Source organism: Cydia fagiglandana, chromosome 5, assembly GCF_963556715.1.
Source record: "Cydia fagiglandana chromosome 5, ilCydFagi1.1, whole genome shotgun sequence".
Classification (NCBI taxonomy): domain Eukaryota; kingdom Metazoa; phylum Arthropoda; class Insecta; order Lepidoptera; family Tortricidae; genus Cydia; species Cydia fagiglandana.
This window is the reverse complement of record NC_085936.1, coordinates 13,121,396-13,142,829: the sequence shown is the minus strand read 5'-3', so window position 1 is coordinate 13,142,829 and position 21,434 is coordinate 13,121,396. Positions and strand designations below refer to the sequence as shown.

At 39.6% G+C, this 21,434-nt stretch overlaps 4 protein-coding genes across 5 annotated transcripts in view; 2 read left to right on the top strand and 2 right to left on the bottom strand.

The window, feature by feature from the left end:
- Nucleotides 1-21,434, bottom strand: part of LOC134664557 (ubiquinol-cytochrome-c reductase complex assembly factor 1) — a 460,862-nt gene that overhangs the window by 396,036 nt on the left and 43,392 nt on the right. The window lies entirely within an intron of this gene.
- Nucleotides 1-21,434, top strand: part of LOC134664564 (large ribosomal subunit protein eL24) — a 44,642-nt gene that overhangs the window by 16,039 nt on the left and 7,169 nt on the right. The gene's annotated exons all lie outside the window — the stretch shown is intronic.
- The window catches only part of LOC134664543 (juvenile hormone esterase-like), a 178,842-nt gene continuing 163,989 nt past the window's right edge, over nucleotides 6,582-21,434 (top strand). The window contains exons 1-4 of one of the 2 annotated variants that reach the window (XM_063521246.1): nucleotides 6,582-6,871; nucleotides 7,045-7,219; nucleotides 7,580-8,880; nucleotides 9,424-9,686. In XM_063521246.1, coding sequence (XP_063377316.1) covers nucleotides 7,055-7,219; nucleotides 7,580-8,880; nucleotides 9,424-9,637 — 1,680 coding nt within the window. In that variant the 5' untranslated portion in view covers nucleotides 6,582-6,871; nucleotides 7,045-7,054 and the 3' untranslated portion in view covers nucleotides 9,638-9,686. Of the gene's footprint in view, nucleotides 6,872-7,044; nucleotides 7,220-7,579; nucleotides 8,881-9,423; nucleotides 11,115-21,434 lie in introns of those variants that run through there. The other variant, XM_063521245.1, reaches the window with a different exon arrangement.
- LOC134664569 (importin subunit alpha-7) lies at nucleotides 12,783-21,255 on the bottom strand. The gene is made up of 10 exons (XM_063521283.1): nucleotides 21,068-21,255; nucleotides 19,811-19,984; nucleotides 19,227-19,439; nucleotides 17,651-17,874; nucleotides 17,141-17,250; nucleotides 16,685-16,838; nucleotides 15,195-15,399; nucleotides 14,249-14,376; nucleotides 13,227-13,393; nucleotides 12,783-13,011 (listed from the first exon to the last, which is right to left on the bottom strand). Exons 2-10 carry the CDS (start codon nucleotides 19,982-19,984, stop codon nucleotides 12,824-12,826), a joined length of 1,563 nt encoding a protein of 520 aa, XP_063377353.1. The 5' UTR covers nucleotides 21,068-21,255; the 3' UTR covers nucleotides 12,783-12,823.

The window sequence follows — 21,434 nt, the reverse complement described above, 5'->3', positions numbered from 1 at the left end:
TTTCGCGCGGATTAAGTAATAATAGTCTCTAGGTCAACGGCGTAAGCGCTTGTCGGTACGTAAACTTTATTGGCGTAACGTTAAAGCTGCGCATCATGTGTCGATAAAGTCAATATACCGTTTGTTTACTGAAACTGTTTTAGTGAAAATTACACGTGGGTTGAATTTTTAATGAGTGAAGATATTTTTCCGGAATTAGAATCTATCATTATAATTTCAGTTTGGTTTACATTAATCTATAAACTCTTACCAAAAAAACGTTCAACGAGTTGTTATAAAAATACACATTAATTTCAATGTTATGATAAAAAACTTAAGTCTGATAAACAGGTATGTCCATCTGTACCATGCACTCTTGTGCGAAGCGGTCGCTGCGGTGTATCCCTTCCCACTAAGCTATAAAATAACATCCTTTAAATTTTTTATTTATCCTTCTGCAATTAAATAGTCCACAATCTACAAGGGCAAATTTACTTGTCTGACTCTACTTTATACAGCTAAAGAAGCTGCCTGAACTTTACATATAGTTATGCCTATCTGACTCTCGTTCTACGTATTCTAGTAAGTAGTTACCTACTATTCGTTAAAAGAAATTGGCGATTAACAAGTGTTAAAATACTTAAATAAAAACATATTTCTGACTTTATATTTAATTTAAAAATTCCCATATCGAGCTAACATTCCCATCCCTAGCTGTCTTTTATACAAGACAACGGCGACGAGGAACATGAAAAACATTGAAAATTGGAGCAATTTTTTTAAAAGCCTTATTATAAAAGAATGGATTTATATAGCTGCTTAAAAAGCAAATAAATGAAAAAACAAAGACCTAAAATATGAACAAGAGTGTAAATGAAATTGCAATTGTTATTATTTTCACATTAACTCGGTGGTTGAATTTGTGTCTTGTATACAAGACGACGGCGCCAGCGTATCGTTCTATCGTTGTCTTGTATACCGGACAACGGCGGTCAAAGGGCTAAATACACTAAAGTTAGGCCAAAACTGGTCGAGAACTGGGGCTTATAAGATTGATGTGACCGCACGTCCGGCCCAATCTAAGACAGGGCTTTACTTATTGTATACCTAACTTCCACGTGGCCTTTCGAAGATATACATACCTACATAACTATGTTACATAATGTACAGTGTGTGTGGTACCTACCAAAGAAATGACTAATATTAGGTATTTACTAATGTGTAAAACTCTAATGGGCCCTAGGTACACTGGCTTAGAAAATTATTCGTCATTATTCATCATCATCATCATCATCTCAGCCATAAGACGTCCACTGCTGAACATATAGGCCTCTCCCTTGGACTTCCATTCGTACCGATTGGAAGCGACCCGCATCCAGCGTCTTCCGGCGGCCTTAACAAGGTCGTCTGTCCATCTTGTGGATGGACGTCCTACGCTGCGCTTGCTAGTCCGTGGTCTCCACTCGAGCACTTTTCGGCCCCATCGGCCATCTTCGGCCATCGTCATTATTCAGTATCCCTTTTTTTGTGAAAACGAGGTGAAAACCATCACTTAATTAAAGTGTTACTTTTTCGTTGTAAGTATTGCTTCCATGTTTTGTCGCCTGCGGTCAATAGGTATCAACGCCAATATTAATTATAATTAGCGAAGCTGGCTGTCGCGCACGCATGGCCCTAGCTGCCAATCGCACGCGGCTCGCCCACGACCGGTAATTAGTCGCAGTCTCTCTTGCCCGGTTCGAAAATGTACAAGATGTCCAGAGATAGGACTGGAAAAATAAAGAGGTATTGCGTGAGGATATCGAGGTTCCGCATGGAGGTTTTTTTTAATTGAGTAATTAGTAATTGTAATCGTTAAACTATAACTCAATCAACATATACCTACTATTTGTTTATTCTTTGAATCTTATTCAGTCCTAAATCCCATGATGTCGTACTGCGCCGGATATTGTCTGCAAATGCTCTAAATCGTCACAACACGATGTAAAATATCAGAACATAACGAACGGATATAAACAGAGCTAGCTGGTTAACGCCTCGGAAAGCGGATGCGGTTTGAAGGAATTAATTATTATCGGGCCAATTTTCCAATCGAACGCCCCGGCGACGCAGGCGTTAGCGGAAATTTATTTCAAACGTCATTTCAAAATGCAAACCTCCATCTAGCGCGGGCCGCGGGAAAAATGACAATTTCCTCCTTGCGACCCCACTTCCTCGCTTCTCACCTTTTATATCGTCGGGGCGATAACATCTGAACCTAACCTATGATGATTTTTCAGAATTCCACCCCCTTTTACGGCTCCGAGCGACTTAAGTCGCGCCATTTCTCATTTTCGTGTCATAAAACCGAGATCATGACTTTCTTCTCATTACATTTTCTGGTTAATCAATTGAGTAGGATCCTATTTATTTACTAACTGCATAAACTTATATTAGGTAAGTACGAGATCGTTACGAGTAGGTAAGTATGTACGGAAATGGTCTACCATAAAAACACGCGTAATTTGCATTGTTCGGTAAATTCAAATAGGTACCTATTTAAACCTAAGGTAGGTAACCTACTCTTAAACTCTTGATTTTAGGCACTTGTCTATTGTTGTTGTTGTCCTGGGGAATGTGACCATGGTAATGAGTAACATTTAAACGTTGATTTACTACATGCGAATCGGCCTCGCGCTCCTTGACTTTCTTAACATGATATATATTGGTATACAAAAACTAAAGAAAACATGATATTTAGATTGAGTAGGTACCTTTAGAAGAAAGTTCTTAAATATCCATTTATTTGGACAGTATTAAGCACTGGCGGATGGTTTCGAAAAGCGGAAGGTATCACAGATCAGCCCCGGCCATTCAAATAGGATGTGCCACGTGTGAGAAACGGAATTGAAAGTCACTTGAAAAATGGACCCGTATTCCGTAAATTCGCATTTAAGGTAAATTTACCCATAGTTTACCTATGTCGTTTTGATTTATTACTACCAAAGAGAGATTGTAGAAGAAGTAGTTTGTGACTGTATTTTTAAGTTATCATTCCCTACCGAGTTTTGCAACCGTTTTCCAAAACGTAGACACCGACATAGAATGGCCGTTGCGACTTATAAATAATCTTATCACAAAGGACCTCTGCGACCTTCGTACTCAAAATGGGTCTCATGGATCTTCATACGGTAAGTGAACAGCTAAGTATCGGTTCTTACGATTCACGTGGGAACTAGTGGACCCAAACACACGTACCTATATACCTACTACCTACTTGGAATTGGCCATTGCAGAAATAAATTTTATATTTAGTCAGTGATAAATAAACTTTGTAAGTACTCATTCAAAGTCGGTTGAAAGTCTAGTCACATGCATCATAAATAAAAATGAATCTATGTGTAATTTAATTTCACGTCACTGAAAATAGTTACCTACTTTACGTTAGGACTGAGTTATTCACAAAAAAGGTAAATTAATTTTGCTTATAGTTATTTACAACATTTAGTACCAAGTACCAAAGGAAAAAAATATCAGTTATTTTATTAAATTCCTCGGCACAAAACTTAATTTGACAGTCGCCATCATATGTATTAGAGCTGTCAAGATACACAAAAATATCTGAATGTGCATTACAACGTCGAAAATAGAGGGTTTGTTCAGATATTTCTGAACATCTTGGCCTTGTCGATAACACCGCGAAAATACCGAGCGAAAATAAGTACTTGTCGTCAATTTAAAGGCGTATCCAGATTTGTAAATTTTTCGCCAATCTGATTCAATTGCCCGATCGAATCAGGAGGTGCGGACGCAAACGCTAATTTGGCTCGCCGAATTCAACCGCCGATAATGACCGATATTACCGATAAAATGAGGTGCGGACGCAAGAAAACCAATTTGTGACGCCAGTATTTCCGTTCTGGGGCATTTTTTTCAATTTAGAGGGCCTGTAATATCACCATAAATCTAAAGCCCCCTCCAGACTATGCGCGTGAATCGCGGGCGAAGCTGCGAACGCGAGTGTGGAGTCGATTTCGCTGTCTGCGAAAATCGACGCCACATTCGCGTTCGCGTCTTCGCGCCGCGATTCGCGCACGAGTGTGGAGGAGGCTTAAAATTGGAGATTGACGCCAATTTCATTCATGATCGAATCGACCGAATTGATCAGTTCAATCTGGATACCACTTAAATCATTGAGCTAAGTGTGGCTAAGTCCAGTTCAAAAGAAATAAAAATGTCAAACAGCTGATTCGGTCATGGTTAACCAATTTTTACACATGCCCATTTTATGAGGTAAAATAATGGTCCGTATGATTCCGCAGTAGGTAAGGTTCGCCCACGCACCGCCATATGCTCAAACAAATGAAGGGGAAGCCACAAATGTACCGACCTCAATGTGGGACCGTTACCTTCACACCCGTTTGTAAAACCCTCAAATATATTGCTTTTGCGAGCTAATCCCTAGCGCAAGCTCTATCTCTCTTAATGTCGCCGAAATTTGAATGTGTGTGCCATTTCTTCGGGGTCGATCAAGATAAATCTCTATTTGAGATCTCGTAGACGTACCTAGCGATGGCGTTGCCGTTACTAGCGCGATTCACGATAAGATTCAAAACTAGTAGTGCATGTTCAGATATTTATGTACCTTGGCCGCTCCGATATATCCAATGCCGACTGCAATGTACAATTGTACATAGGATTCAATGAAATCTTCCTGTCGCACTAAATAGGAACCTGGAGCTTCTTTTTTTTTTAGTGTGTTCTCCTTGTTTTGTTAGAGGGGTAGCCGCGCCCCCTCTAGCACTTATTGTGGCTTGTCATCTCGCGCGAAATAATCGGGTTCAGTGATTGGAGCAAGAACCAATTATATAAGTCACGCGATCCTGTCACAGTGGTGGTAAATACGGTGACAAAAGTTTTCCTCTGCATCTTTGGCAAGTCGGAAGGGTAGCCTTTTTTGCGCCCCCTCTTTGGTGGTGCCCGGGCCACCTGTCCCTCTGCGCTATCTGCCTCTCTTAGAGGGCCTACCACGAAACACGAAAATCGAAATGTGCCTCTCTATCGCTCGAATAGGCCCTCTGTACGACGAATAAGTATCGTCTGACAAATATATAGATGTAGCTTGGATAGAGATGTACATTTATTTTGCTATTTTAAAGTTTTAAATATTTAGATCTTAGTAAAGTAAGGACGCTAAGCACAAATAATTTCCTACATTGACCCGCCTGTTCCTCTCTATCGCACGCACATAATTCTACATTTATAATATCTGACGATATATGTCCAAAATTAACTATTAGAAGGGAATTTCTTTGGGGTATTTATAGGGTAATTGCAGTGGTGGCCGAGTGGATATGACGTCTGACTTTCAATCCGGAGGTCGCGGGTTCAAATCCTGGCTCGTACCAATGAGTTTTTAGGAACTTGTGTACGAAATATCATTTGATATTTACCACTAGCTTCTCGGTGAAGGAAAACATCGTGAGGAAACCTGCATACATCTGCGAAGAAATTCAAAGGTGTATGTGAAGTCCCCAATCCGCATTGGGCTAGCGTGGGGACTATAGCCCAAGCCCTCTCGCGCATGAGAGGAGGCCTGTGCTCAGCAGTGGGACGTATATAGGCTGAAATGATGATGATGATGATTTATAGGGTACTCAAAATATTCATTGCTTACTTATTACAATTTTATTGTATTAAATTAAAGAAATGTAAGTTAGGCCAAGCGCGCACTACGATTTTCATTTTTGGGACACTCAATCAAAATAAATATCCCAGTTACTTTTACCACATACCGTTAGATGGCGCAGTGGCGCCTATGATGAATGCATCATTATGGCTGGCCGCAGACCTTCGGAATCCTGATCAGAAATTCGAATTGGGAATGCAGATTCGGAAACCTGAATGCTCTTTTTTGATACAAAATGTTCGATCAAGCACACACGTTCTGTATTTTTCCGAATGGGAAAAAATTAATACAGGATTGGTGTTTCAAAAATCGTTCCGTTTCACGTAACTTTATTCGAAGTGGTCTCTCTAGCGCTTTAAGAGACACGGCGATATTTATAGCTCACCGCTGGGCGAGTAACTATAAATATCGCCGTGTCTCTTTTATTTACACGGGAGTGCTTATCTTTTATTCGTGTTTATAGCCGATAGCTCATAGCTTACTAGCTCGCGGTGGGACCAGTGCCTTAACCTTTTATCTAGTCAGTGAGTATTATATTCTTTGCTCACAAAGTACACCAAACTGCCATGATCACATTTTCTCTACAATATATATATTTATTTTATTATTGTTTTATTAATTGCTATTTTAGTTATTTAATTTGATCGCATGACATTACATATGTACCTATTATAAGTTTTGCGTGCTCAATTTGTGAGTAGAGTACACTGTACTTCTAATTTTAAGTCACCATCTATAATACATATCAACTGTATTCTGGCAAATAAATAATTTGTATTTGTACGCCGCAAACACTGTGTCATTTCGCCTGTGAACTATTTTAGACATGAATCTAAAATAGTTCAACCTTCTATGATTTTAGAACATGCCCATTTGCGTCAGCTATCAGCAGTTTATTGACATTGACAGATTTGACATTGACAGTTAAGGTAGTGGCCCGAATGCCCGATATCAACAATCATAATTTTATTATCATACGAGATTGTGTAGAATTATAATCAAAATATTCTTTAATTAACTGACAGATAGGTACCACGTCCTCGTGCTTGTAAACATCTGAGATTTAGCCAAACCGGATTTTAGATTAAATGTGATAAAATTATGAATTAATTTTAGTATACCCTCAACTATTCTAACGAAGTAATAAAATTACACTACGGAAATCTAATTGAGTAATTACCCTCGGAGAATTTGTAGTTACACATCGTAAAATTAATTAATAAGGTAAGAAAAACTTATGCGATAACCTTGAAAACAGAAGTACTTAACGATGAGAAAAACACATATGATGACGAAACATCTATATATAATTTACATGCATTTGTTATCTTTAAGTTAAAATCCCAGCCAACTATTGTATGATCGAACAACCAAGTATTGATTGCACTATTCCATAGATTTGGAGTAATGCATCCTGCCTCTGAAGATACCCAATATGGGCATTCCACCTGTGTAGTACAAACAAGAGAGGGGCCTATACGCGGTTATATTGACAGAAATGATGAGGGAACTTACTACAAATTCAAGAGCATACCTTTTGCCAGGCCTCCTATCGGCCCATTACGATTTATGGTAAGTATGTACATATTTCATAATTATTATTTTATTGATTTATTTTTAATAGATATTCTTGAACTACATTTACCTAGTCAAAGGTACAGATGTAGTGCATAATTGTTTTCCTTCGTATTTTCTCGAAATCATCCATATTTGTCATGCTACTTCAGTCAACCTCAGTTCTTTGTATACTGAGACTCCCTGAAATAAAAAAGACATGTTTGTATGTTTCTGTGAAAATACAAAGAAAAATAATTATACATTACACATAATTTATAGGATTAAATTACCTTCAAGATGAAGTCAAAGATAGATTGTTCATTTTATAATTATGTTTGCCAGTTTCATTTTGTTCTTATATTTCATTAATTTTAGCCACCTCAACCTATTGCTCCATGGGCTGAAGAATTAGACTGCACCATGAATTCGCCTATGCCAGTATGTGTTGGCCGGGAACGAAAAATGATTGGTGCAGAGGACTGTCTTTATCTTGAGGTCATCAGTCCCAACATCAAACCTAACAAGCCCATGCCCGTCATGTTTTTTATGCCCAGTTATGGATTCGGATATCGTGTAGAAGAGATTTATGATGCATCTTTAATAACAAATCACGATGTTGTCTATGTGATTTGCAATGGAAGGTTGGGGCCATTTGGCTTCTTGTCTATCAATGACATATCTGCTCCAGGTAATAATGGATTGAAAGACTTAGTATTAGGTCTGAAATGGGTTCAGAGGAATATACATACCTTTGGAGGAGATCCAAAGAATGTCACTATATTTGGGTCATGTTCAGGTGGCTCTATGGTGCATTTTATGATGCTTTCACCAATGGCAACTGGGCTATTCCACAAAGCCATTATTCAAAGTGCCACAGCATTAAATAATTGGTCTATAGATAGGAACCCAACCGCTGTGGTAACAGAACTGGCCATGAAGTTAGGCTTACAAACCAGCTGCATGGTGACAATCATAGAGAACTTAAAAAAATGCTCAAAAGATGATCTCACATCTGCCTGGATGGATATGGTCCAAGAACGAATAGCGCGATTTGAAGGTAATTTTGTGGACTCAGTCTTTAAGCCCTGCATTGAACAAGAGTTTGAGGGCCAACCCGCGTTTCTTACGAGAAGCCCAACATTAATTGTTAAATCTGGAAATTTCAATAAAGTGCCATTTATAATTGGAAGCAATAGTAAAGAAGGTGAGTTTGTACGCTTTATAGGTGTCAATTATTATGACTACAAAAAGATAAATGAAAATGTGCGACATATGGTTCCAAAACCAATAGCAGTAGAAGACAATTTGGACCAGGTGATAGGGCAAAAGATTTTGAAGTTTTATTCAGGTGGTGAAGATTTTATGAATGAGGATAGTAAAGACCAATATATACAACTTATCAGTGACTTCTTTTTTATATATCACGTAACCAAAACTGTCCAACTGCACACAACTTTTGCACCAGAATGTCCAATATACTACTATATCTTAACCCACGCCGGGGAATGGAGATTGCCAAAGGATTTGGAATTATTTAACTGTGTTGGACATCATGCAGAAATACCTTTTATATTCCGTATTGCAATCCCGGGATCGCCACCTTGCAAGGGCAGTCGTGACTCTGTTACAACTAGACGCAGAGTTATCAAAATGTGGACCAACTTTGCCAAATATGGGTATGTAATTCATGATAATATTGATGTAATAGTATTTACGATTGACAAAGCAATATCTCATGATATAGGAGGCAAACGAGTAGACGAATCGCCTGATGCCCATGGACACCCGCGACACCAGAGCCACCAGAGGGGTTGTAATTGCGTTGCCGACATTCCAGTACGCTCTTTTCTTTCAAGGTCGTATCGGTCCGGAAATACCGCAGGCGACATTTCATTCGAATATAGCTGTGAGAACCCAGCTGTATGATCTAAGAAATTAGTCAAAATAAACTAATATTTCGCGTCCGATATCCTGTGCTTCGTTTTAAATAAATCGGGACCACAATCTTGTATACTTGTTTATAGATTTAAGAACTTGTAAGTAACTCGCGGTAAAAAAAATCCCTCAAAATTGTCTGGCTAAGATTTGTAACGTCACGTCCGTAGAAAAAGTAGGCGCTATTAGGTTTGCCCGCCCGAACAAAATGTGAATTTCGCGCCTTTTTCTACTGACAACGTGGGTTAGCCAGAGTATAACTTCATCCTTTTCTTATTTTTCAGAAACCCAACACCCGACGAAAATGATCCGCTTCTACAGATTAAATGGGACCCAGTAGATAACGCAAATAAGTTGAATTATTTAAATATCGGATCTGAACTTACCAAAGGAAGGAATCCGTTCAGGGACAGAATGGCGTTTTGGGACGATCTGCTACACCAACATAAGTTCCTGAAAATACTAAGTTTCTTCCAGGATTTCGGAATGGCTTGCTGATATGATATTAACCTTTTGGACACCAATAACCGATATATCCGCACCGCAGGTCCAACGCCAAAGACGGATTAGACCTACGTGCATATGCATAAAGTTCAATTTCAGTTTTGACACTTCGGTGGCGTCCGAGTAACAGCTTTTGTGTTTGACACGGCGTCGAAAAGGTTAATATACAGTAAAACCCGCTTAAGAAGATTCTTACTATGAAAATGTATGACAACGTGTTGCCGGGACCAGGGGGCCGATTTTTGAAATTCGATCGCTCGATTTCGTCACTCGAAAATCGGTGAAAACGGCAAAATGCTAATTTTTGAAATACGAGCGATCGTAATTTGGAATCTAGTGGTATTGACCACTCGATTTCAATTCTATTAGTAGCGTTTAAACGCCTAGTAGTGGAGATATCATTTAACGAAATACACGAAATCGAGTGGTCGAATTTCAAAAATCGGCACCCCAGTGTAAAAAAATAGTATATTACGCGATAAAGGTTAGTACCTTAAATAACGGGTTCTACTGTGTTCCTGGTTTGACCTTGTGCAAGTTTCGCTATTACAGGGATATTATATTATTAAAAGTTTATTATGCATTTTAGAAAATTTATAAATTATAATCTATTTCATTCCAATAAACGGTTGTGCACTTGTAAACATTAAAATGTAAGAGAAAAAGGGATAATTGTGCAATTGAAATGTTTTTATACCGTTTTTAAATATATTAATGTTATTTTTAATATTGATTTCTTTCATCTTATTTAATACCCTATCAACATCTCATCACATAATAATAATAAAACACACCAAGCATAGGTGTTTTACCAAGTAAACTAGATGGCGTTGTATGCCGCCATGCGTTTTCGGGTTACTGGTAATCTAAGGCCCACTTGCACCATTCCACTAACCCAGGGTTAACCGGACAAACCTGGAGTTACCATGGTTACCAGTACAATTTGACACTAAGTTAACGGCTTAACCTCGGGTTAGTGGGATGGTGCAAGTGGCCCTAATTATGTAGATACGACTTAATTATTTTATCTACTATGTTTTCAAAAACCGCAAAATACGGCCAGGATATAGATTTTTATCGTGTGATCAAATGACGCAATGGCAGTCGTAACATGCGGCTCCTGGACACATCATAAAAAGCTTATTATACGATATGTAGGTCTAAAAGGCTAATAGGAAAGGAATAAATAAAAAGGACCATGAGATGTTACCAATTTTGTTATAATACATACATAGTCAATTAAAACGTTACTTTCCACATAACAATATACAGGTATGTATATTTAATATTAACAAATATTAGCCACTATTGTTGCCAACAAAATATATTCATTTTTCTAAAAAATATATGATCTAGATATGCCATTATCTACACAGCAAATAATAAAGAAGCGCTTTTATTGTTAACAATTATCAATATTATCATACATATAAATTAATAAAATCACATGTAGTACCTACATTGGTGCAAATATAATTTCACTCTGGTGTTTGATTTGGTCTGCAAACCACACTTAGGACTTCATAGATATTCCCTTGTTTCGCTTCATACTTCATTAACATGTTATCACTAGTTTTATTTTGATACATCTGCAATAGAAATAAGCAGATTAATAAAAACAATATGATGACTAGTCCAATAACATTTTCGAGCATCCAGAATTCCAGACTAAGAATATTACATGTAACATTTTTAAATCAATGTGCCCATTCATACGTAATGAACATAATTGTATTTGTTACAATGTTTTATGCATTCAAACGAACATCACAATTTTTTTTAAATAAGAGCATCATTTGTGATACTATATGTATTTCAATATTAATTTTAGCGCAGCAAATTGGATGAGTGACGTATTTCGTCAATAATAGCTAAGAAAAGAGAAAAATTAAAAACAGAAAAGGAGAGATAGGTTAAAAGAAGGCAACAGTTTTTATATCGATTTTGTTCGTTACTTGTATTACAGAAAATGCTGTTGATCTTGTGAAGTAACTAGAGTTTTTACAGATTTAAAAGTAAATCCTAAATAAGAACCAGGTTATGAGTACGCTAAAGCAACAACGATTGAGACGGCACATATTATTCCTTTAATCGTCACAGTCGTAACAATGGTTGCAGTATATATAAACCAATATCCTCATTTTAAACCCATTCACTGTCAGGAACCAGCCTAGTGGGCGCTCGCAACTTTTGCTCAGATACCAGACAACCCACCAGGCGGGTTGTTCTATAGGTAGCCATAGATAACAACAGGCTACGCCAAAGAGCCCACCTAGCGGACACACATTGCGGCTAGTAAGATTGACACGAGCAAAGAAGTTTTAAGCAACCGGCCACCTATAGATGTTGCATGGTTTTTAGAGCACTGTTTATTTTTTTGCCTGGCAATAAATGTGTTAACTGACAATTCGTCTACCTTGATGCTCAGACAAGGGTCTGCACCGACGGCTAATTAACAGTATTGCCTATTTAGTGTAGTCCTGACAGTCAACGGACTAAAATATATCTCTCTCCTTGATAATAAGCGTGTATAGCGGTAGCGGGTTCGGGGCCCGGTTAGAAGTTGAACCCGCCCGTGGGCAGGCCGTCCGCGTTGAACTGGTACGAGTCGGTGGTGGACGACACGGCCGGCGCCAGCCGCCCGTCCTCCTCCTCCGACCCGAAGCAGTTCTCGATTATCTCGAACGACATCTCTCCGTTGCATATAAAGAGGAATACTAACTGCACAATAAGCGTGTATAGCGGCAGCAGCGTCGGGGCCCGGTTAGAAGTTGAACCCGCCCGTGGGCAGGCCCTCCGCGTTGAACTGGTACGAGTCGGTGGTGGACGACACGGCCGGCGCCAGCCGCCCATCCTCCTCCTCCGACCCGAAGCAGTTCTCGATTATCTCGAACGACATCTCTCCGTTGCATATAAAGAGGAATACTAACTGCACAATAAGCGTGTATAGCGGCAGCAGCGTCGGGGCCCGGTTAGAAGTTGAACCCGCCCGTGGGCAGGCCCTCCGCGTTGAACTGGTACGAGTCGGTGGTGGACGACACGGCCGGCGCCAGCCGCCCGTCCTCCTCCTCCGACCCGAAGCAGTTCTCGATTATCTCGAACGACATCTCTCCGTTGCATATAAAGAGGAATACTAACTGCACAATAAGCGTGTATAGCGGCAGCAGCGTCGGGGCCCGGTTAGAAGTTGAACCCGCCCGTGGGCAGGCCCTCCGCGTTGAACTGGTACGAGTCGGTGGTGGACGACACGGCCGGCGCCAGCCGACCGTCCTCCTCCTCCGACCCGAAGTAGTTCTCGATTATCTCGAACGACTTCTTGTAGATTTCGAGGTTTTCGTGCGATTGCAGGAATTCGATTTTGTCGAGGCCTGGAAAAAAGTGTTAGTTTTGTAAGAATGTTTCAGTTTTATGAAAGTTAGATTTCATAGAAACCCCGTAAGTGTTTTTTTTTAACAAAGAATTGCTCGTTTAGAGGTATTAGATTTAGATTAGACGTATTCCTTTGAACGGGAAATTTCAACATAAGATATTTTTACAATGATAACATAGTGATGTTATCATTGTAAAAATAGGTATTTCTTACCAAAGCATTCTTCAATAAGCACCGCATACGGATTGTCTTGGTGGTCGGACTGCTGACCGGCCTTCAGAATATTGTCAATTCCATTGAGTGCTACTTGCACTGTCTTCGGATCCGCTAATGTTAATAAATCACATAGTGGTGGTATGCAACCTTGTTCGACTAAATACCTGAAAGTAAATTCTCAAATTAGTTTTAAAATACATCAAATATTGTGCTGCGCTGTTGGTTTTGATAGAGAATAAAACGGCAAAATGACATACAAGTAGGAGACTATTTTTTTCCTCATAGTTGATGTAAAGAGCAGTATGTGTCACTCGGTATCAAAATTATTTCGTCTTGGGCGTTAATACTTGAATCCCTCATTACGCTCAGGATTCTACTTTATTGTAGAATCCATCGCTTCATTCAGGATTCAATGTACGCCCTTGACGGAAATATATCATTTAGATCCCTTGTAACACAAACTACTATTGACTGCAGGACTGTCGATTCCATTTATTCTTGTGGTTTGGTGATTCAACTGTTTTTCTGTCCACAGGCACAACGGGTACATCCATGTCATTGTGTGGGAATATGGCACAGATATTTGAACGCAGTCCGTAAGACCTTACGTATTTAGCAGCAAGCTCATTTGCGTTAGGACTTCTTTGAATAATTATATGATAAATAATAATAACAATGGCGCGGGATTCGTACTCAACTGTCATCATTCTCATTTGCTGGCGCAGATTTTACGCCAGCTTTCGTAAATAACCCCCTTATTTATAAACGTTTACTAAAGTTGACAAGCCTATAATAATCGTTTGTCCTTTTTCATCATACCAATACGTCGGAAAGGGACAAACGATTATTATTGGCTTGTCAACTTTAGTAAACGTTTATGAATAAGGGGGTTAGTATTTAGGCAATAGTAAGTTTCGGGACAAAAAAGTTTAAGGTGCCCTACTCCAAGACCAGACTAAATTAAAAAGTAACAGATAGAAACAATAATAGATAGTATAGATCAAATCGTGGTGTCGTACCTTATCTGTGCGTGACTACCGCCGCTGGTGGCGTTCGTTATCGCCCACGCCGCTTCTTTCCTAGTTTTGAACTCGGCTTGCCTTAAAATTTCTATTAGTGTTGGGAAGATGTTTGCGTCTATAACAGCCTGAAATACAAAATGTTTCTATTAAGCCTCCTCCACACTCGTGCGCGAATCGCGGCTTCGCCCGCGATTCACGCGCATAGTCTGGAGGGGGCTTTACAATTGAGTTTAGGTAGTTACAGTTTATTTGGGTTTATGTTATTAGCAGACGTTTATTTGGATACTTATGTTATGCTTATGAATAAAATAAATGTGACGTTCCACGGCAAAAGGTACCTTATGGCGGCGGGCGCTTACACAATAATATTGGAGCGGCGTTAATAATAGCATAAGCGCCAACCGCCATAAGGTACCTTTACCCGTGGGACGTCACAAATAGTAGTGAAGTTAGTAGCTACAGTTGTGTGATAATACCAATTACGATGTCGATTACGATTCTACAAAATTATAAAATGATTGTAAATAATATGTACTAACAGCAACATTTCTGACGAAAGACTTTGTGTAAGCAATAGGTTTAAGAGAGGTACTGGATAAATAAATACATGCTCTAATGTAGTGTTTTTCAACCTCTGGCAGGCGTGACTCACAAGTACATCTGTCTCACGCCAATTTTGGTCGCTATAGCCATAAGCTGCGCGTGGCGCTGTCGCCACCTAGCGGTCATATCTGTCCTAATCTTAACAGACGCGTTTTGTTAGAGTGAATCTTCTGTACCTAGTACTATTGTTTATTCTGTGCCTCTGGGTTGCAACTCCCTTGGAGGTAGCGGGGGCTAGAAGAGCCATACTAAGGTTACCAACAACTGAGAGCGTCGCGATTTTTTTTTTATATATATAGTGTAAGGTTGAAAAACATATCTTTAAAGTTCCGATACACACCTGTATTTGTGCTGCGTTGCCCGCAGTGATGTTAGACAGGGTCCAGCAGGCCTCCTTGCGCAGCGCCTCGGCCCCGGACCGGAGCAGCGCGTGCAGAGAGCCGAGAGGGTTGCAGTTGAGCACTGTTTGCGTTTGGGAGTCGTCGCCGGTCACTATGTTGCCGACTGCGCGGAGGGCCGCTGAGACCACGGTTGATTTGTTGTGCCTGAAATTTTAATTTTTGTAATCATTTGGGTATAGGTAATTTCGGAAATCAGATAATCCCGGAAATCATTCAAAAATCACTCATATTCCGTTGTGATAAGAGTTCCTTTCGGAATCACCGGAATACACCGTATTGTAATTTTGATACTTTTAGAACCGACGCTAATAGTGGGCGAGCTACCGAGTAACAAGTTTTTCAGTATGTGGAATCTCATTATGTCATTAAAACCTACCTAAAGTCAGGTTTCTAGCTGATGAACTATGACTGTATGAAAACGGAATGAGCTTAACCCTTGTGCATTCCGACTGGGTTCACGATAACACGCGCCACACGAAAAGTTAAAAGTTTTAAAAATTAAACGGTTTAGTTCAAAACCGTTAAATTTCATTGACGCTACTAATGGTGTAAAAATGTTGTCGTTTTATGATCAATTTATAAATGGCAAGGATCTAAAATGTGAGTCTGACGTCAAAGTCTTAAAAACCGTAGTTTAGAACAGACACACGTATACTTGTTTTGTTCTTTACCTCTAATGTTAAGTTCGTAACCGGTATGAGTACGAGTACCACGTGAACATCACAAAGAAACATGCACACACTTGACACTTGTATTGTTTTGCTACATATTATGCAATCGGCACTTAAGATAAACTCGGCATTCAATAGTAATTGCATTAAAATGCAAACGGTGTCTTCATGGAAGTTAAGAGGTTATCGAAAACTAGATTTCCGTTCCATTTGTTAGCTTCTATATGTCTCTACGTCCCTAAACAGTTTGTAATAAATCTATTAATTTTAATGTTTTCAAGTCAAAAAGACTCACCGTCAAGTGAAGATAAACCTTGCGAGCCCACATCAAAGCAGCTTGTTATTTAAACACTCACTGGAGTAATTCGACAAGTCGCCGACACACGCCAGCGTCTATGACGGCCTGTATCTTCTCGTTGGGTCCGTCGGAGAGGTACGAGAGCGCCCAGCACGCGTCATTCTGTACGTCCGCGTCCGTGTGACCGTTCAGACTGACCGTCAAGTGAAGGTAAACCTTGCGAGCACACATCAAAGCAGCTTGTTATTTAAACACTCACTGGAGTAATTCGACAAGTCGCCGACACACGCCGGCGTCTATGACGGCCTGTATCTTCTCGTTGGGTCCGTCGGAGAGGTACGAGAGCGCCCAGCACGCGTCATTCTGTACGTCCGCGTCCGTGTGACCGTTCAGACTGACCGTCAAGTGAAGGTAAACCTTGCGAGCACACATCAAAGCAGCTTGTTATTTAAACACTCACTGGAGTAATTCGACAAGTCGCCGACACACGCCGGCGTCTATGACGGCCTGTATCTTCTCGTTGGGCCCGTCGGAAAGGTATGAGAGCGCCCAGCACGCGTCGCTCAAAACGTCCGCATCCGTGTGGTGAAGCAACCGCGCTAGCACTGGTATACCTGCCATGAAAATGCCAAAATGTTTAATTTCAATCAGATTTTTTTTTCCGTATAAAACATCTTCCTCTTTCAAAGTCGGTTTGTAAATCACCCGCGTCATAAAAACGATCCAACTGAAATCAGTTTAGTAGTTTTAACTCGATTTTGAAGCAGACAATAAACAGCATACTAAAAATCTAACATTTACACACAACAATCAAATTTCACGCTAAAGAATATCTTGTTACGAGTATAGGAAGTACCAAAATCAATGATAGGTATAACCGTTCCGTGAAAACGGCTCAATAATTCTAGAAACAAACCTGGTGCAACAGCTTCGAAGTTAGTCGGGGGATTCTTGCCTCTACAGAGGTTTGACAGTGTCCAAACAGCATTTCTAGTCATTGATAGTCTCGTATATTTATTCAAAATTCTGAAACAAGGATATATTATGCGTTGATATGTTGTATCTATGAAGCTTTTTTCTTATTTCGTTTTATGAAATTTCGCGCCTGTGGACGAGTTAAAAGGGGCTGAACATATACAAAGGTCATTAAGATCAACCGTTTGAGCTCGTATGGGATAACACCAGTGGCTATTAAGCCTTTATAAGGCAGAAACTTCAAACTCATAGGGTTCAATTTTGCGTATTTTTTGACACCCTCATACCAGAGCTGCTAGCATGAGTTGCGTTCTCGTGCGCGACTCCATACATCTTGCGCGACTTCAAGTATGGAGTCGCGCGCGAGAACGCAACTAACGCTAAACCGCCAGTTCTTTTTCAGTTAACCTTAACATGTTCGTGAGATGTGTATGCAAAGTGGTGTACTGACTCAACTAGCGGCGGCAGCACGCCGGCGGCCAGCACGGTGTCGCGGCAGCGCGGCGAGTCGCCGGCCACGTTGCCGAGCGCCCACACGGCCTGCTCGCGCACGTCGTCGCTGGCGCCCGAGCCCACCAGCCCCACCAGCACGCCCACCGCGCCGCTCTCCACCACGATGCGCGTCTGCTCCGCGGACCCCGACGCGATGTTCGTCAGCGCCCATGCCGCTTCAAACTGCACAAACGGATGTTACTTATACTCTGTCACAGAATAAATAATAGTACTAGGTACAGAAGACTCACTCTCGAACAAAACGCGTCTGTTACGATCAGGACAGATATGGCCGCTAGGTGGCGACAGCGCCACGCGCGGCTTATGGCTAGCCACCAAAATTGATGTGAAACGGATGTACTTTTAGCTACCTGTTGCAAAGCGACGTAATCGCGGAGTGAGCCACGACTGACTCTGTATCTTTAGGGATTTAAATAAACGTAAACAAACAACTTGTACATTTTCGGATAGTTATAACATTTATTGTTTAACGACCAAATACAAAACCGCCTAGATCTGTCACTAAACGATCTGACATTAACCTACATTATTTGATCATGTAATGGTTTCAACTACCCTCAACTGGCTTAAGGAGGAGTAGATTTTCTTTACTTTTATTTAAATACCTGGAGATACGCACTATAGTTGTTGTTGAATATGTCACCATCTTCTTTCTAGCCTCATAACGGACTTGTAAAGGGGTCCGCCACCTAATTCGAAATGATATTAAGAATTCTAATGTGCCACAATCAACTGTCGTTGAAGTAGATAATAGATACTTGCGTCGGATTTCTTGTTAATTTCGTTTTTCTTACCTTATCGGATAGAATAATAACTCAGTATAGAGATCATTTTAAAATTACTTAATCAATCAATCAATCTTTGGGTAATATGGCTCCATCGATACTGTCGATGATTTCGCCAACGTCAAAGTGGATCCCACGTGGGATCGAATTAATATTATTTGTAATAAATAAACTTTAGCCAGTGTACGGTATAAAACTATCAAATTATGGCCTCTAGGGCTCTAGCCAGCCACGGTTAGAGGTAGAAATACCAAATGCTCGTAGAGCACGACGTTGTTCGGTATTAGGGTTATGAGCTCTTGTAAGGTGATAGCTGGACTTTACAAGGACCCTCGTGGGCTACCCGGCGTTGACGCCAGAAAGGTGGTTAAACGCGTTTCATGATTAATTTTTCATTATCTGCACACTTCCACATTAATTTACTGCATAATACGCTATCAATATTACACTTTAAACAACATTAATGAGCAAAAACAAAGAAATTAATCACGAGGCGATGTTACCAATATGGCGGTCGACGAATAACCCCTAAAATTACTTATCAAACTTAAAATGTCTCTAACTTGTTCCGCTTTTCCTAGTAGATACTGTGCCCTGTACCTGTACTAGGTCGCTTAATTGCAAACCTCCATTTAACATTAAAATTCAAATCACTCGAAATGAATTTATCTATTAAAACTATAATTTAAAAAAACATGTTGGAAAAATAAAGTATAAATTATTTCTTACCTGCAAAGTAGGGTTATTACTACAAGACAGAAACTCCACAAATTTGGGAACAATGCCGGTCCGTATAACTTCATCTATAGGCGGGTTAGGCTCGCGACTCAGCAGTTTGCGGAACTTCTGCGTGGCCATCACTTGCTCCTGCGGGTTGTCGCTGTAGAGCGCCGCCACCATCGCGGGGGATATGTCGTCCGATGGGGAGATGTTGATGTCATCCTGAAAAATACTGCGTTCAATATGTGCCTAGTTCATTGCTTTTATTGTCACAGCCACACATATGCGGCGGCAAAACATTTTATTAAGAGGTTTATGAAATTGAAAATTGATTTATAATAAAAACTGTCTTGTCGTGTCAAAACACGTTACATACAGCGCGCTCACGAGGAGCCCGAAAGCTATACATATTTTTTTAGAAAGCATATTATAATCTAAAAAGTCGCTACGATTTATGAAAAATGCTTGCTAGCTGAACCCACTGCACCATAATTGAATTTACTTAATTAGAAATCTTGTGATTAATGTAGGTGCCACAGCAGTGGGTTACATCTAGGGTTGCCAGATCGAAAGGCCCTATTATCGGGAATAACCTGTAAGGCAATATCAGGAACATTTGCCGCTGGCAGGGTAACATTCCGTCGCTTGAACAGCTGCTGCTCCCTCTTCTGTTTCCTGAGCTGGACCCCCTCCTCCTCCCTCCGACGCCTCAACTCGTCAGCGCTGAGCCCTACGTTCTTGTACCGATGCTTGTGACCGCCAGACATCTAAACAAAATAAAAATTGGAATAACATTTAATTTTTTTTATTTTTGAAAATAGTACAATGTACAAACAACTTTGTCAGTAGAAGAGAGATGATAACCCGCCGATAGCTCAGTACATCAATTAATACTGCATTATTTCACAGGCATTTATGATATATTCCCATTTGTCTCTGCCCGACGTGACTGCCTCCGTTAAGCAGGAACAAATAGGAATGATTTATATGATTCATTTGAATCTGGAATGTTAGCAATATAGTCTAATTATTTATTTAATAACTAAATCTATCAACAAATAGGTATACACAAAATCAGACAACCTTGAAAATCAAGTTAATTATACAAATATAATTGGTCTGGGTAACCTTGAATGTAACTACAATAATTTATATTCTATATTTAGATATACTTATTACAATTTTATTTATCAACCTGGCTTTTACTTAATGTACTTTAATATGGTGAAACTAACTACAGTAAGATTACTAAAAAATAAGTTTTTTCCTATTATTTATAAATGAACCTTCAATGTCTCCTTTATTGTTGTTCATTATAAAGTAATCAATGCAATCCATCCAATACAACAATTAATTATTTGAGTGAGAGCTACTTTAGAAAAGAGGAAATAATTTATGACATTTTAAATAAAAGATGAAGAGCTTCTAAAAATATACACTTTTTTAACCAAAATGTGAATTACTACAGTAGGTAAGTAGTTGTAATTTAATTCAACAGATAAGGCAGACTACACTACTGACTCCATTAAACATATGACACAACAATCATACTTTTAGCAAAACATGTTATGATCTGATGACTGTATGAGCACATCCGTAACAGAAGCGAAATAGAGTGGCCACTAATTCTAAATTCTAAACAATACGTTGAATCACTATGTCAATTTGAAACTGATCATCTCACTAATTCTTAATCTAAACAAGCTTACAATCTACACCAGTGGAAACACTGCAGCTCATAAGCTCATTAAAATCAATCATTGCAGCAAGGACATACCGCCAAATAACACAATCATAATTTCGTGAATGCGTATCGAGAAAAGTAGTCGTAAGCTCGCAATCAAACTTACATCGATAGATGACGACGGACTGTTAATGAAGAAATTGTACTTCTGTAGTGAAATCAATCAGTGTACATGAAACCGATGAAACATAAACCACTGACAAATTTAACTACACCGATTACATGAAAATTCACTAACTTAAAGCCACCACATTCGTGATTTAATTCGATTGTGCATTACACTTTTTTGCAGACAGACGTCACAGTGCTTTGCTTTTTTTTTTGCTTCTTAGAGCTGCGTTCAACAAAACCAAAAATGAACTGCTACATTATTAGTAGTCTTTGACAGCAGGATAGGCTGATAGAGTCTGGCTAGCCAAAAATTGTTGACAGATATTTCGTTGTTGTATCACCAATTGTCTATGATTTGAAAA